General features: G+C 39.1%; 2 protein-coding genes across 2 annotated transcripts in view; both read right to left on the bottom strand.

Moving 5' to 3' along the window:
- LOC122993928 (protein disulfide-isomerase TMX3-like) overlaps window positions 1-6,608 on the bottom strand; it is a 13,584-nt gene extending 6,976 nt beyond the window's left edge. Inside the window, exons 1-4 of the mRNA XM_044368381.1 lie at window positions 6,478-6,608; window positions 5,097-5,154; window positions 3,645-3,687; window positions 205-328 (exon numbers count right to left, since the gene is read on the bottom strand). Coding sequence (XP_044224316.1) covers window positions 205-328; window positions 3,645-3,687; window positions 5,097-5,154; window positions 6,478-6,511 — 259 coding nt within the window. The 5' untranslated portion in view covers window positions 6,512-6,608. The remainder of the gene's footprint in view (window positions 1-204; window positions 329-3,644; window positions 3,688-5,096; window positions 5,155-6,477) is intronic.
- A 3,437-nt stretch (window positions 6,609-10,045) lies between these two features.
- Window positions 10,046-12,148, bottom strand: opn4.1 (opsin 4.1). Its single transcript, XM_044368380.1, has one exon. It carries the CDS (start codon window positions 12,072-12,074, stop codon window positions 10,626-10,628), a length of 1,449 nt encoding a protein of 482 aa, XP_044224315.1. The 5' UTR covers window positions 12,075-12,148; the 3' UTR covers window positions 10,046-10,625.
- Window positions 12,149-16,593: the final 4,445 nt, after the last annotated feature.

A 16,593-nucleotide genomic window follows, 5' to 3' on the forward strand; every position in this document is an offset into this window, starting at 1 on the left:
GAAGCTCACCTGTGTGAAGCTCACCTGTGTGAGGCTCACCTGTTTGAGGCTCAACTGTTTGAGGCTCACCTGTTTGAGGCTAACCTGTGTGAAGCTCACCTGTGTGAGACTCACCTGTTTGAGGCTCACCTGTTTGAGGCTCACCTGTTTGAGGCTCACCTGTTTGAGGCTCACCTCTGTGAGGCTCACCTGTTTGAGACTCACCCGTGTTGGCGGTGGCGTCTGATTTTCCGACGTTGACCGGAGAGCCGAGACTCTTGAGTTCAGATCCAATCTGATGCCAGACCGGATCCAGCTGTTTACAGAAGGTGCACCAGGGGGCGTAAAACTGCAGACACAATGTATGACAGGTGAGGGAGGAACCACACCGACCAATGAACATCCTGTGACATCATCAATCAATATGTCAGTATGTTCTGATATGAACGAAAATACAGAAGTCACATTGAAAACTGTCTGCTCATCATTCAGATGTTTTCAATGGAGAAATGTGTAAAGATGTGAAATAAATGTGTAATAAATGTGAAATAAATGTGTAACAAATGTGTAATAAATGTGAAATAAATGTGTAATAAATGTGAAATAAATGTGTAATAAATGTGAAATAAATGTGAAATAAATGTGTAATAAATGTAAAATAAATGTGTAATAAATGTGAAATAAATGTGTAATAAATGTAAAATAAATCTGTAATAAATGTGAAATAAATGTGTAATAAATGTGAAATAAATGTAAAATGTGAAATAAATGTGTAATAAATGTGAAATTAATGGTAATAAATGCAAAATAAATGTGAAATAAATGTGTAATAAATGTGAAATAAATGCAAAATAAATGTGAAATAAATGTGAAATTAATGGTAATAAATGTAAAATAAATGTGAAATAAATGTCAAATTAGGTAATAAATGTAAAATAAATGTGTAATAAATGTGTAATAAATAGTAATAAATGTGTAAATAAATGTGTAATAAATGTGTAATAAATGTGTAATAAATAGTAATAAATGTGTAATAAATGTGTAATAAATAGTAATAAATGTGTAATAAATGTGTGAATAAATGTGTAATAAATGTGTAATAAATAGTAATAAATGTGTAATAAATGTGTGAATAAATGTGTAATAAATGTGTAATAAATAGTAATAAATGTGTAATAAATGTGTAATAAATGTGTAATAAATAGTAATAAATGTGTAATAAATGTGTGAATAAATGTGTAATAAATGTGTAATAAATAGTAATAAATGTGTAATAAATGTGTAATAAATAGTAATAAATGTGTAATAAATGTGTAATAAATAGTAATAAATGTGTAATAAATGTGTGAATAAATGTGTAATAAATGTGTAATAAATAGTAATAAATGTGTAATAAATGTGTGAATAAATGTGTAATAAATGTGTAATAAATAGTAATAAATGTGTAATAAATGTGTGAATAAATGTGTAATAAATGTGTAATAAATAGTAATAAATGTGTAATAAATGTGTAATAAATAGTAATAAATGTGTAATAAATGTGTAATAAATAGTAATAAATGTGTAATAAATGTGTGAATAAATGTGTAATAAATGTGTAATAAATAGTAATAAATGTGTAATAAATGTGTAATAAATAGTAATAAATGTGTAATAAATGTGTGAATAAATGTGTAATAAATGTGTAATAAATAGTAATAAATGTGTAATAAATAGTAATAAATGTGTAATAAATGTGTAATAAATAGTAATAAATGTGTAATAAATAGTAATAAATGTGTAATAAATGTGTAATAAATAGTAGTAAATGTGTAATAAATGTGTAATAAATGTAAAATAAATGTGTAATAAATGTGTAATAAATGTAAAATAAATGTGTAATAAATGTGTAATAATGTAAAATAAATGTGTAATAAATGTGTAATAAATGTGAAATAAATGTGTAATAAATGTGAAATAAATGTGAAATAAATGTGTAATAAATGTGTAATAAATGTAAAATAAATGTGTAATAAATGTGAAATAAATGTGTAATAAATGTGAAATAAATGTGTAATAAATGTGTAATAAATGTGTAATAAATGTGTAATAAATGTAAAATAAATGTGTAATAAATGTGTAATAAATGTGAAATAAATGTGTAATAAATGTGAAATAAATGTGTAATAAATGTAAAATAAATGTGTAATAAATGTGAAATAAATGTGTAATAAATGTGTAAATAAATGTGTAAATAAATGTAAAAATAAATGTGAAATAAATGTGAAATAAATGTGTAAATAAATGTGTAAATAAATGTAAAAATAAATGTGAAATAAATGTGAAATAAATGTGTAAATAAATGTGTAAATAAATGTGTAATAAATGTGTAATAACTGGTAATAAATTTATAATCAATGTGTAAATAATGTGTAATCAATGTGATATAAACATGCAATAAATGTGAAATAAATGTGTAATAAATGTGTAATAAATGTGAAATTAATGTGTAATAAATGTGTAATAAATGTGAAATTAATGTGTAATAAATGTGTAATAAATGTGATATATATGTGTAATAAATGTGTAATAAATGTGAAATTAATGTGTAATAAATGTGTAATAAATGTGTAATAAATGTGAAATTAATGTGTAATAAATGTGTAATAAATGTGATATATATGTGTAATAAATGTGTAATAAATGTGAAATTAATGTGTAATAAATGTGAAATTAATGTGTAATAAATGTGTAATAAATGTGTAATAAATGTGTAATAAATGTGATATATGTGTAATAAATGTGTGATAAATGTGAAATTAATGTGTAATAAATGTGTAATAAATGTGAAATAAATGTGAAATAAATGTGTAAATAAATGTGTAAATAAATGTAAAAATAAATGTGAAATAAATGTGAAATAAATGTGTAAATAAATGTGTAAATAAATGTAAAAATAAATGTGAAATAAATGTGAAATAAATGTGTAAATAAATGTGTAAATAAATGTGTAATAAATGTGTAATAACTGGTAATAAATTTATAATCAATGTGTAAATAATGTGTAATCAATGTGATATAAACATGCAATAAATGTGAAATAAATGTGTAATAAATGTGAAATTAATGTGTAATAAATGTGTAATAAATGTGATATATATGTGTAATAAATGTGTAATAAATGTGAAATTAATGTGTAATAAATGTGTAATAAATGTGATATATATGTGTAATAAATGTGTAATAAATGTGAAATTAATGTGTAATAAATGTGTAATAAATGTGATATATATGTGTAATAAATGTGTAATAAATGTGAAATTAATGTGTAATAAATGTGAAATTAATGTGTAATAAATGTGTAATAAATGTGTAATAAATGTGATATATGTGTAATAAATGTGTGATAAATGTGAAATTAATGTGTAATAAATGTGTAATAAATGTGATATATATGTGTAATAAATGTGTAATAAATGTGAAATTAATGTGTAATAAATGTGTAATAAATGTGTAATAAATGTGTAATAAATGTGATATATATGTGTAATAAATGTGTGATAAATGTGAAATTAATGTGTAATAAATGTGTAATAAATGTGATATATATGTGTAATAAATGTGTAATAAATGTGATATATATGTGTAATAAATGTGTAATAAATGTGAAATTAATGTGTAAATACTTTAATGAGCCAGATCTCGTCATCTCCTTTCGTCTCCATGAAGCTGTCAGACACAGAAACTGATTATTGATTTCAATACAAACATGAAGAAACTGAAAACAACTTATATCATCAATTATCAGAGAATCATTTCAGATCAATAAAAGAAAACAAACAAGTAATAAAACTGAAGTCTGACGAAGAAACAAGTGAAAAGATATAAATATGAGAATGTACGGAGGCTGACAAGGGACAAACCGTGTCGAAGAGTTTAGACTGAACTCAAAGAAATCAATAAATATTCAAGCAGTAAAAATCAATAAGTAAGTTTTGTTTGTTATTGACTCCATATTTATTCCTGTCTGATCTGTTCAGTAAACAAACTGACTACAGGATCCATTTAGTTGCTGTTTTTGCTGCGTTCTCTCTAACGGCCAGCAGGAGGCGACGCCACCGGCTGCAAAAGAAGTCTGATTGTATTGAAATCTTTGAGAAAACGACCCGACTGCGAACTGGATTTATTAGCTCAGTAAACACTTTCCTAATGAGTTTATGGTCTCAATCGCTAGTTTCAAGTCTTCTTCAATACAGCATGATGTTCATTTAGTAAATTATGGTCTATTTAGAATAAAATAGATGATAAAGCAGCGTATGCTTTAGGGTGGGGCTATGTTGTGATTGACAAGTCATTACCATAGCAACAACTTTGTGACATAACCATGGCGTAACCCCAGATTCACAGATTATAGGTGTAGTGTCGCTATTTCAGTGTGTTTTCAGTTCATGAAAGTTAATTGTAACATTTTTGTCCTAAAAAAGTCTTGTTCAGCGTTTGCTTGTGATAAAAGATCCTCTAAGGAGTTGATGTTCAGTTTTTACAGTGTTTTTTGCTAGCAGAAATTATCATTATCACTGTTAACCATAGATTATAACTGCACTGTGTTAACCAAGCTAGCAGCTAGCGCTATGGTCAGCTCCACCCTCTCATCCAAATATGGTCACTTCTGGCCCAAAAAATCAAACATGGCGACGGTCAAATCAATAAACTCAAGGCTTCAAAACGGCAGTTCACAAACCAACAAGTGACGTCACGGTGACTACGTCCATATTTTTTACAGTCTATGGAATAGGCACTATAAAACATATATACATATATACAGTATATATACATAAACACATGAATAAACATACAGGTATGTATATATGTGTATATATACACATATATATACACATATATACATATATATGAATATATACGGTGGCCCTGAGGTGCAAGATACAACAACAATGTTGTGTTTTGCACCTCAGGGCCACCATATATATTCATATATATGTATATATGTGTATATACAGATATAAAAGTACTGTATATATGTTCTGAGATATATGTACTGTATATATATCTCAGAATATGTAAATTATTATATAATAATAATAAATAATTAATAATCAATAAAAAATGTTTGAACTCACGAGTCGTCCAGCTCCTCCACAAAGGCTGAGACAGAAACCAGCGACGCACACAGCAGCGCTGACAGACAAACAAACAAACAAACAAATTAATTAATTAACATAAAACTGTCTCTATAAACAAAATCAATGTCTGTAATTGATCCGTCTCACATGTGGACGTCATGAATTTATTGTTTTCAGTGTGTGTGAGGAGTTTTATTTGCATTACCGACACGTCATCACTTCCTCCAGGAAACTCATTAATCTCCACAATATTTATGAGCTGCAGTTTAGTTAAATTACAGCAACTTTCCTGCATAAACGTCTGAATCAGCAGCTGCTTGTGGTTTGGACCAATCGTGGCGTTTGGTGTGGCGGCAAGTGACGACAAATCTCACCTGTCAACAAACACGATGCCATAGACGAGCAAAACTGTTCCCAAATGTTCCCAAATGTTCCCAAATGTTCCCAAATGTTCCCAGATGTTCCCAAATGTTCCCAAATGTTCCCAAATGTTCCCAGATGTTCCCAAATGTTCCCAGATGTTCCCAGATGTTCCCAAATGTTCCCAGATGTTCCCAGATGTTCCCAAATGTTCCCAGATGAGGTTTGATTTAGTGAGTCAGGAGACATAATCTGCCTCAAACATAAACATCCAACTAGATTTATTTTAATAACATTATTGATGATTTTATTTGCTGCTGATGTTGAGCTGAAAGTTTATTTAATAAAGGTTATAAATGGAACTCAAGTACAGTATTTTCTGTTTATAGAACGTTGAGTCCTCATGGTTCTCATGTTCAGCTGAAATATAGTTGTTTCTGTGATCTGCAGGCTTTTTATCCAGGAAGTCATTATATATTGTATGTTTGCTATGTGCTTCTGTGTGTGAAGTAATGTGTCCTTCTGAGTTGCCGTAGTCCAGGATACATGATATCTTCCTGCTGTTGAGTGTCGTGTTGCTGCTCTCATGTTAGGCGTCATTGGTAGTTTTTAAAAATCACATTATTTTCCTTTGCTTGCAATTTCTCTCAATTCATTTTTACCACAAAAAGAGACATAAAACATCACAAATTGTATCAAATTATGTGAGAAAAGCTGCTGCAGAATCAAACATTTTTGGCCTCAATGATCAGAAACACTGAGTGAAATATAAACAGCGTGTCGGTGTATTTATTGAGTCCACTGCTGTCTGGATGAAGAGCTGTGATTGGTTGAAACACGGACGTTAATGTGACTTCACCTGTTTACAGATTTCACCTTAAACATGAATCAGATAATAAACAAATCAAACCTAAAGCAGCTGATTGTTGGATGTTTTCAGGTGAATGAACCTCGTTAACCCTCGTTAACCTGCAGTCAGCTGATGAGTGTAGAATGAAGCAGTTTGGTGGAGACGTACCTGAGAGCAGCATCGTGTTCCTCCTCACCGACATGTTGCCTGCAGCTCACAGATTAACAGCATGCAGCTAATCTGCTAACTGCTAACAGACTGAACACGCTAATCTATGCTGCCGGATTAACAGCTTCAATCCACTGAAGCTTTATTGACAGCAGCTTTACAAACAATACACAGATTGGACTGAGAAGTGACATCACTGATGTAATAATAATAATAATTAATCAATTAATTAATTATTTATGTCATTGGGAGAGAAACCCAACATGGCGTCTGCAGTGTTTTTCATGACCAGTGAAGAAGAAGCAGATCAACACAGATCAATATGTTTGATTATGTATTGATCAGTCAGCCACAGACTCATCAAAGCCACGCGAGGAGAGAGGAGACGAGGAGACGAGGAGAGAGGAGAGAGGAGACGAGGAGAGAGGAGACGAGGAGACGAGGAGACGAGGAGACGAGGAGACGAGGAGAGAGGAGAGAGGAGACGAGGAGACGAGGAGAGAGGAGACGAGGAGACGAGGAGACGAGGAGAGAGGAGACGAGGAGACGAGGAGAGAGGAGAGAGGAGAGAGGAGAGAGGAGACGAGGAGAGAGGAGACGAGGAGACGAGGAGACGAGGAGAGAGGAGACGAGGAGAGAGGAGACGAGGAGAGAGGAGAGAGGAGAGAGGAGACGAGGAGAGAGGAGACGAGGAGACGAGGAGAGAGGAGAGAGGAGAGAGGAGACGAGGAGACGAGGAGAGAGGAGACGAGGAGAGAGGAGACGAGGAGAGAGGAGAGAGGAGAGAGGAGAGAGGAGAGAGGAGACGAGGAGAGAGGAGACGAGGAGACGAGGAGAGAGGAGAGAGGAGACGAGGAGACGAGGAGACGAGGAGACGAGGAGAGAGGAGACGAGGAGACGAGGAGAGAGGAGACGAGGAGAGAGGAGACGAGGAGAGAGGAGACGAGGAGACGAGGAGAGAGGAGACGAGGAGACGAGGAGAGAGGAGACGAGGAGAGAGGAGACGAGGAGACGAGGAGACGAGGAGAGAGGAGACGAGGAGAGGAGGAGACGAGGAGCGAGGAGACGAGGAGACGAGGAGAGAGGAGACGAGGAGAGAGGAGACGAGGAGACGAGGAGAGAGGAGAGAGGAGAGGAGACGAGGAGACGAGGAGACGAGGAGACGAGGAGACGAGGAGAGAGGAGACGAGGAGAGAGGAGACGAGGAGAGAGGAGACGAGGAGACGAGGAGACGAGGAGAGGAGACGAGGAGACGAGGAGAGAGGAGAGGAGACGAGGAGAGAGGAGACGAGGAGAGAGGAGACGAGGAGAGAGGAGACGAGGAGACGAGGAGACGAGGAGACGAGGAGAGAGGAGACGAGGAGACGAGGAGACGAGGAGAGAGGAGAGAGAAATCATACTGTGTATTTATACTGTATATTGCAGTATTTATATGATGTACTACTCTGTATTTATACTGTGTACTACTCTGTATTTATACTGTGTACTACAGTATTTATACTGTGTACTACTCTGTATTTATACTGTGTACTACTCTGTATTTATACTGTGTACTGCAGTATTTATACTGTGTACTACTCTGTATTTATACTGTATACTGCAGTATTTATACTGTGTACTACTCTGTATTCACACTGTGTACTGCAGTATTTATACTGTGTACTACTCTGTATTTATACTGTGTACTGCAGTATTTATACTGTATACTGCAGTATTTATACTGTGTACTACTTTGTATTTATACTGTGTACTGCAGTATTTATACTGTATACTGCAGTATTTATATTGTGTACTGCAGTATTTAAACTGTATACTGCAGTATTTATACTGTGTACAACTCTGTATTTATACTGTGTACTGCAGTATTTATACTGTATACTGCAGTATTTATACTGTGGACTACTCTGTATTTATACTGTGTACTGCAGTATTTATACTGTATACTGCAGTATTTATACTGTGTACTATTCTGTATTTATACTGTGTACTGCAGTATTTATACTGTATACTGCAGTATTTATACTGTGTACTACTCTGTATTTATACTGTGTACTACTCTGTATTTATACTGTGTACTGCAGTATTTATACTGTATACTGCAGTATTTATACTGTGTACTACTCTGTATTTATACTGTGTACTACTCTGTGTTTATACTGTGTACTGCAGTATTTATACTGTATACTGCTGTATTTATACTGTGTACTACTCTGTATTTATACTGTGTACTGCAGTATTTATACGGTGTACTGCAGTATTTATACTGTGTACTACTCTGTATTTATACTGTGTACTACAGTATTTATACGGTGTACTACTCTGTATTTAAACTGTGTACTACTCTGTATTTATACTGTGTACTGCAGTATTTATACAGTGTACTACTCTGTATTTAAACTGTGTACTACTCTGTATTTATACTGTGTACTACAGTATTTATACTGTGTACTACTCTGTATTTAAACTGTGTACTACTCTGTATTTATACTGTGTACTACAGTATTTATACGGTGTACTACTCTGTATTTATACTGTGTACTACTCTGTATTTATACTGTGTACTGCAGTATTTATACGGTGTACTACTCTGTATTTAAACTGTGTACTACTCTGTATTTATACTGTGTACTACAGTATTTATATGATGTACTACTCTGTATTTAAACTGTGTACTACTCTGTATTTATACTGTGTACTACAGTATTTATACGGTGTACTACTCTGTATTTAAACTGTGTACTACTCTGTATTTATACTGTGTACTACTCTGTATTTATACTGTGTACTACAGTATTTATACTGTGTACTGTAGTATTTATACTGTGTACTACTCTGTATTTATACTGTGTACTACTCTGTATTTATACTGTGTACTACAGTATTTATACGGTGTACTACTCTGTATTTAAACTGTGTACTACTCTGTATTTATACTGTGTACTACTCTGTATTTATACTGTGTACTACTCTGTATTTATACTGTGTACTGTAGTATTTATACTGTGTACTACTCTGTATTTATACTGTGTACTGTAGTATTTATACTGTGTACTACTCTGTATTTATACTGTGTACTGCAGTATTTATACTGTGTACTACTCTGTATTTATACTGTGTACTGCAGTATTTATACTGTGTACTGTGTACAGGAACCATTTCTACTGACAGTTTGTTTATAATATGTATTGATTATGTGCGTGTGTATTTATTGATACTCTGATAGTAGTATATATATATTTATAGTAATTATATATATATAGTAATTATATATATATAGTAATTATATATATAGTAATTATATATAGTAATTATATATATATAGTAATTATATATATATAGTAATTATATATATAGTAATTATATATAGTAATTATATATATATAGTAATTATATATATAGTAATTATATATATATAGTAATTATATATATATAGTAATTATATATAGTAATTATATATATATAGTAATTATATATAGTAATTATTTGTTAGATTAAAACTGAAATGATGAAACTCAAAGCGACTGTCATGTGACTCAATAATAAATTCTGACTTTAATTTGATCCGTAACAGTTAACGGGTGAAATAACCGATCATGAAGAAAGTTGTTTATGATTGTTTTGTTGATCAGATTAATTAACAGACGTTTAAATAGAAAAACAGATTAAATATCAAACTCAGGTGATGAACTAGATTTGAATCTGTATGCGTCAGATCAGTCCGATCAGCTGCAGCGTCTAATCAATAACTGATATCCAATAAGGGGGCGTGTCGGGGTCCTCGCTCAGAGCAACATAAGAGCTTTGAGACGACCTTCAAAATGGCGGACCGAAACGACTTCCTGTTCAAGCGAGGAGTGATCAAAGAGACTTGAGATGAACGTCTGGAGTTTAAACAACAAATCAAACTTGTTTATATGAGCCTGATGCTAATCAATCAATAACGTTAATAATGTTTCACATCATCCAGCACTTTATAAAAGCTTCAGGCACAATTATAGGAAGTAGCGGCTTGTAGTGTGATGTCATCAGTGCCCAGCTCCACCCCCGATGGCCTGTCCAATCACAGCAGACTTTAATGACAATATCCCCCTAAAACCTCAAACTGGTCCTGAACAATTTTTTCATTCACACTTTTAAGAAGTGTGCCATCATGGCGTGCAGGGGGTGGAGCCTGCCGGCAGCAGGTGTCCGTCAGGTGAGTCAGCGTCGGGCCCTGCGCCAGCTGAGCCTCTCTCCTGGCTGAGGGGGGCGGAGCCTGCGGTGTTGGCGGTGACGTCTGCGGAAACCTGGCGGTTGAAGGCTGTCGATCCGACACTGGAGCCATCGGCTTCACTCTCCGTCCAGCAGGACTCGCTGTCTGAGGTGGAGGATAGTCGGCTCCTCCCCCAGCGGCCATTGGCTCGAGCGGCGGCGCTCAGCTGGATGGCCAGTGAGCTCTGACTGGTCGACGTGGTGCGATGAGATGAGGCACCGCTGGAGCTGAAGGAGGAGCGCAGGTCCTTCTCCTGCAGCCGCAGCACGGCGCGCAGTAGTGGCACGTAGCGGCCGATGGCGGCACGGTATTTGGGGTGTGTGATGGCATAGATGATGGGGTTGTGGATGGCAGAGGCCTTGGCGATGACGGCAGGAACTGAGTTCATGTAGGGCGTCAGCAGGTGGGCATAGCCAACCGTGGCCGTCAGAGCCACCACCGAGTACGGCGACCAGGACACAACAAACAGCAGGATGACTCCCAGAGCCACTTTGGCCAGTCGCCACTCACTGCGCAGACGTTCATACGCCTTGTTGGTTCCTCCACAGTTCAGCTGCCGGACCTCCCGGCCGGCACGCCGCACTGCACGAAAGATGGTGAAGTAGCAGCTGGTGATGAGGCCCAGAGGGATGAAGAAGACAAAGGCGAACAGCAAGATTGTGTAGGTGCGCACAGCGGCGGTGAAGCTCATGTAGTCCCAGCTGCAGGACGTCTGCAGGCCTTCAGGGACGTAAGCGCTCCAGCCAAAGAATGGTGGCAGACTCCAGCCCAGAGAGTACAACCACACTGCCGCCATCACCACCAACACCTGGCGGTGACTCACCCCGCCAAGCAGGGCCAAAGGCCGCGTGATAGCAAGGCAGCGGTCCACTGCAATGGCTGTCAGTGTCATCATGGAGGTGATGCCGAACAGCGCTCCGCAGAAGGCATACAGCTCGCAGGCGAGCTCCCCGAACACCCAGCGGCGGTGCAGGCTGGCAATAAAGAAGACAGGGGACTGTGTCAGAGACATCAGGAAGTCAGTGGCTGCCAAGTTGACCACCAGCAGGTTGCTAGGCGACCGCAGCGTGCGACTGCAGCAGAACACATAGATGACCAGGCCATTTCCCAGCATGCCCGTCACCCCCACCAACAGGATGACAGAGCCGATGATGTAGTGGGCGTGGTCAGGCACGTCTACGGTGGGGAACAGGTGAGGTGGCTGCAACTGAGTCCGCTGTGTGGGGGTGTGGTCAGGCAGGAGGAGGAGCTTCGACATCCTGCTGTGATGGTGATCGCTCAGAAAGGAGCTGCAATTTCCCCCCAAAGTGCAAAGAGACGTCCTGGTTGGATGGTGTTGACTCATTGCTGAAAATTGGTTGGATGTCGGTTGGATGTCTGATGGATGTCTGATGGATGTCGGTTGGATGTCGGTTGGATGTCTGATGGATGTCGGTTGGATGTCGGTTGGATGTCTGATGGATGTCGGTTGGATGTCGGTTGGATGTCTGATGGATGTCTGATGGATGTCTGATGGATGTCTGATGGATGTCGGTTGGATGTCGGTTGGATGTCTGATGGATGTCGGTTGGATGTCGGTTGGATGTCGGTTGGATGTCTGATGGATGTCTGATGGATGTCTGATGGATGTCGGTTGGATGTCGGTTGGATGTCTGATGGATGTCTGATGGATGTCTGATGGATGTCGGTTGGATGTCGGTTGGATGTCGGTTGGATGTCTGATGGATGTCGGTTGGATGTCGGTTGGATGTCTGATGGATGTCTGATGGATGTCTGATGGATGTCGGTTGGATGTCGGTTGGATGTCGGTTGGATGTCTGATGGATGTCGGTTGGATGTCGGTTGGATGTCTGATGGATGTCGGTTGGATGTCTGATGGATGTCTGATGGATGTCTGATGGATGTCGGTTGGATGTCTGATGGATGTCTGATGGATGTCTGATGGATGTCTGATGGATGTCGGCTGGATGCCGGTTGGATGTCTGATGGATGTCTGATGGATGTCGGTTGGATGTCGGCTGGATGCCGGTTGGATGTCGGCTGGATGCCGGTTGGGTGTCGGCTGGATGTCTGATGGATGTCTGATGGATGTCTGATGGATGTCGGCTGGATGCCGGTTGGATGTCTGATGGATGTCTGATGGATGTCTGATGGATGTCGGTTGGATGCCGGTTGGATGTCGGTTGGATGTCGGTTGGATGTCGGTTGGATGTCGGCTGGATGTCGGTTGGATGTCGGTTGGATGCCGGCTGGATTCCGGTTGGATGTCGGTTGGATGCCGGCTGGATTCCGGTTGGATGTCGGTTGGATGTCGGATGGATGTCGGTTGGATGTCGGTTGGATGCCGGTTGGATGTCGGTTGGATGTCGGTTGGATGTCGGTTGGATGCCGGTTGGATGTCGGTTGGATGTCGGTTGGATGTCGGTTGGATGCCGGCTGGATTCCGGTTGGATGTCTGATGGATGTCGGATGGATGTCGGTTGGATGTCGGTTGGATGTCGGATGGATGTCGGTTGGATGTCGGTTGGATGTCGGTTGGATTCCGGTTGGATGTCGGTTGGATGTCGGTTGGATGTCGGTTGGATTTCGGTTGGATGTCGGTTGGATGTCGGATGGATGTCGGTTGGATGTCGGATGGATGTCGGTTGGATGTCGGTTGGATGTCGGTTGGATGCCGGTTGGATGTCGGTTGGATGTCTGATGGATGTCTGATGGATGTCGGTTGGATGTCTGATGGATGCCGGCTGGATTCCGGTTGGATGTCGGTTGGATGTCTGATGGATGCCGGCTGGATTCCGGTTGGATGTCTGATGGATGTCTGATGGATGTCGGTTGGATGTCGGTTGGATGTCTGATGGATGTCGGTTGGATGTCTGATGGATGCCGGCTGGATTCCGGTTGGATGTCGGTTGGATGTCTGATGGATGCCGGCTGGATTCCGGTTGGATGTCTGATGGATGTCTGATGGATGTCGGTTGGATGTCTGATGGATGTCGGTTGGATGCCGGTTGGATGCCGGTTGGATGTCGGTTGGATGTCGGTTGGATGTCGGTTGGATGTCGGCTGGATTCCGGTTGGATGTCGGTTGGATGTCGGATGGATGTCGGTTGGATGTCGGTTGGATGTCGGTTGGATGTCGGTTGGATGTCGGCTGGATTCCGGTTGGATGTCGGTTGGATGTCTGATGGATGTCTGATGGATGTCGGTTGGATGTCTGATGGATGTCGGATGGATGTCGGTTGGATGTCGGTTGGATATCGGTTGGATGTCGGCTGGGTGCCGGTTGGGTGCCGGTTGGATGTCGGTTGGATGCCGGTTAGGTGCCGGCTGGATGTCGGTTGGATGCCGGTTGGATGCCGGTTGGATGCCGGTTAGGTGTCGGCTGGATGTCGGTTGGATGTCGGTTGGATGTCGGTTGGATGTCTGATGGATGTCTGATGGATGTCGGTTGGATTCCGGTTGGATGTCGGTTGGATGTCGGTTGGATGTCTGATGGATGTCTGATGGATGTCGGATGGATGTCGGTTGGATGTCGGCTGGATGTCGGTTGGATGTCGGCTGGCTGGCAGCTGGTTTCAGCTCTGTGCAGCCGGCCGTCATGCTGTGGCTCTTTATATCCATCTGATCGATGGATGACGGCAGCGTATTGATCTCAGGCTGATCCATTAACTGTCTGCACTCAGATGTGACCTGATTGTTGTCGGTTTCACTCGGAGGTCACAGAGCTTTTAACGCAGATGTTCAATGGAAACAGGGTCACACATCAGTCTGTTAGATAAACAGTGAAACGTGTTGAATGTAAAAATGGAAAACGTTTCAACAAAATCAGAGAATAAAGATTCCTGGTTTAAATGGACGTTAATGGAACCTTTAATGAGTTTTCATCATATATGGCTAATGTTGACTACAAACCTCTTCAAACATGCAGAATATTCAATTACAAACCCATCAAAACATCATAATCCACAAACTGATCCAATTGTCAGGACAAGTCCCTGAATTGAACCCCCACCCCACCCCTCCCCCCCAACTGTCAGGTCAGTAATCAGTCCGATCAGTGTGTGTGCAATAATCTCTAAACTTCCTGACACTCAGCAGCAAGCATCTGTTAAGTGGCTGTTACTCCTAATCTGTGTAGATTTGCTGCTCTAACAAGTCTCTAAAGACTCTCCAGCTGGTCCAGAATGCAGCTCCACGTGTTCTGACTAAAACTAGAAAAAGAGACCACATTTCTCCCATTTTAGCTTCGCTGCATTGGCTTCCTGTAAAATCCAGAATTGAATTTAAAATCCTTCTCCTCACCTTCAAAGCCCTTAATGGTCAGACACCATCATAGGCAGAGATGGTGCCAAAATGTGCTCTTTAGCGCCACCTATGTCACTAAAATGGCCGCCACGGCCCGTAGGAATGTCGTAGAGAGATCAAACCAAAACTCAATTATTCGTCTCATCAAGACCTACAAATCATACACTGACACCCCTGACCTAAATCCAACAGGAAGTCCGCAGTTCACCCCGAACAAACGCTATCTCCTCCGAGGGTGTTAATGGTATCAGCTTCAAACTTTAATACATGACTTATGACACTGTGCTGAACAAAAGTTGTAATAAGTTGTAAACTTTGTAATAACTCAAACGATTTAGATTTAATAAGCCCTGAAAGTTGCAGTGCCACATCACCCTTACAATGTAAACCAATGGGGAGGCAATCTATGGGCATGGACTTTGTGTCAAACAGAGGCTTCTGACGTCTAAACTATAAGTCTGACCACTTTCAAACCTGTATCAATGGATTCACCATGAAATTTCCTACTAAAATATGATTTTTAATGTAAGATTTGGCCAAAGTCATGGGATTTATGAGGAGATTTCACAAGAAGCGTACTCTAAAATCCTCTCCAACTGCTCCTGGTGATGTCACTCCCTCAGTGCTGTGAAACATTCTGCAATACACACTCATTATAAAATCACAGGAGGAGCAAGAAAAGACTTTAAAACTCACACTCTAATATCTCAAAAACAATAAAAGATGTGTCCAGCTGCAGTTACTTATTGTCTCTACACACCTGACAGTACACATGTCAATCAGTCTTTCAAAATAAAAGCACACCACACTTGTAAGAAATATCCCTCATTTTTAAAAAGCAAAATGATCCTGACGGGCCAGAGTGCGAGGTCCCGACCAACGCTGCTTGCAGCTTTAATTATTGTTGTTATGCTTCTGTCTCTCTCAACCCAGCTGGTCGAGGCAGATGTTGGAGGTTTCTTGCTGTTAAAGGGGAGTTTTTCCTGCTGCTGCTGATGGATGAATGTTGGGTCTTTGTAAATTAAAGATCTTGGTCTAGACCTGCTCTATGAGAAAACAGCCCTGAGATAACCTCTGTTGGGATTTGGCACTTTATAAATAAAACTGAATTGAATTGAACTGGTTTGTGTGAGAGTGTGTGGTCTGAACTGTGAGGATCTACGTGTCTCCATATGATTGGCTGGTTTTGTTCAGCCTGTGAAGCATCTGCTGCTGATTGGTCTGTGCAGGTTTCCAGCAGTCAGAAAGCTGCTTTCTGTCTGCGATCGTCTCGTTAGACCTTCTGACTGTTTAAGTATTTTGTACAAATATGTAAACAGAAACCCCACTTTTATATTTGTGAATAGCGCTGAAGCTGTAGGGATGAGCTGCCGTTTTCTCCTGTTTTTGCTTTATCTTAGGGAGTTGGGTTTCCATGGAAACCATCTGTTTCTACGCTGATTTTGTTTAAAATGTTATTTATAACTGAAGGAGAGGTTGTGCGTTCAGGCGTCGCAGGAGGATCAAATGTTAGATTCACAAACATGATTTCAACGTTCGTTATAGAATCAGCTGCTTTC

The sequence above is a fragment of the Thunnus albacares genome, chromosome 12 (assembly GCF_914725855.1).
Source record: "Thunnus albacares chromosome 12, fThuAlb1.1, whole genome shotgun sequence".
NCBI lineage: Eukaryota > Metazoa > Chordata > Actinopteri > Scombriformes > Scombridae > Thunnus > Thunnus albacares.

Excerpts from the sequence above, each read along its gene's own strand:
- opn4.1 (XM_044368380.1), bottom strand. The coding sequence starts at position 12,074 with ATGAGTCAACACCATCCAACCAGGACGTCTCTTTGCACTTTGGGGGGA.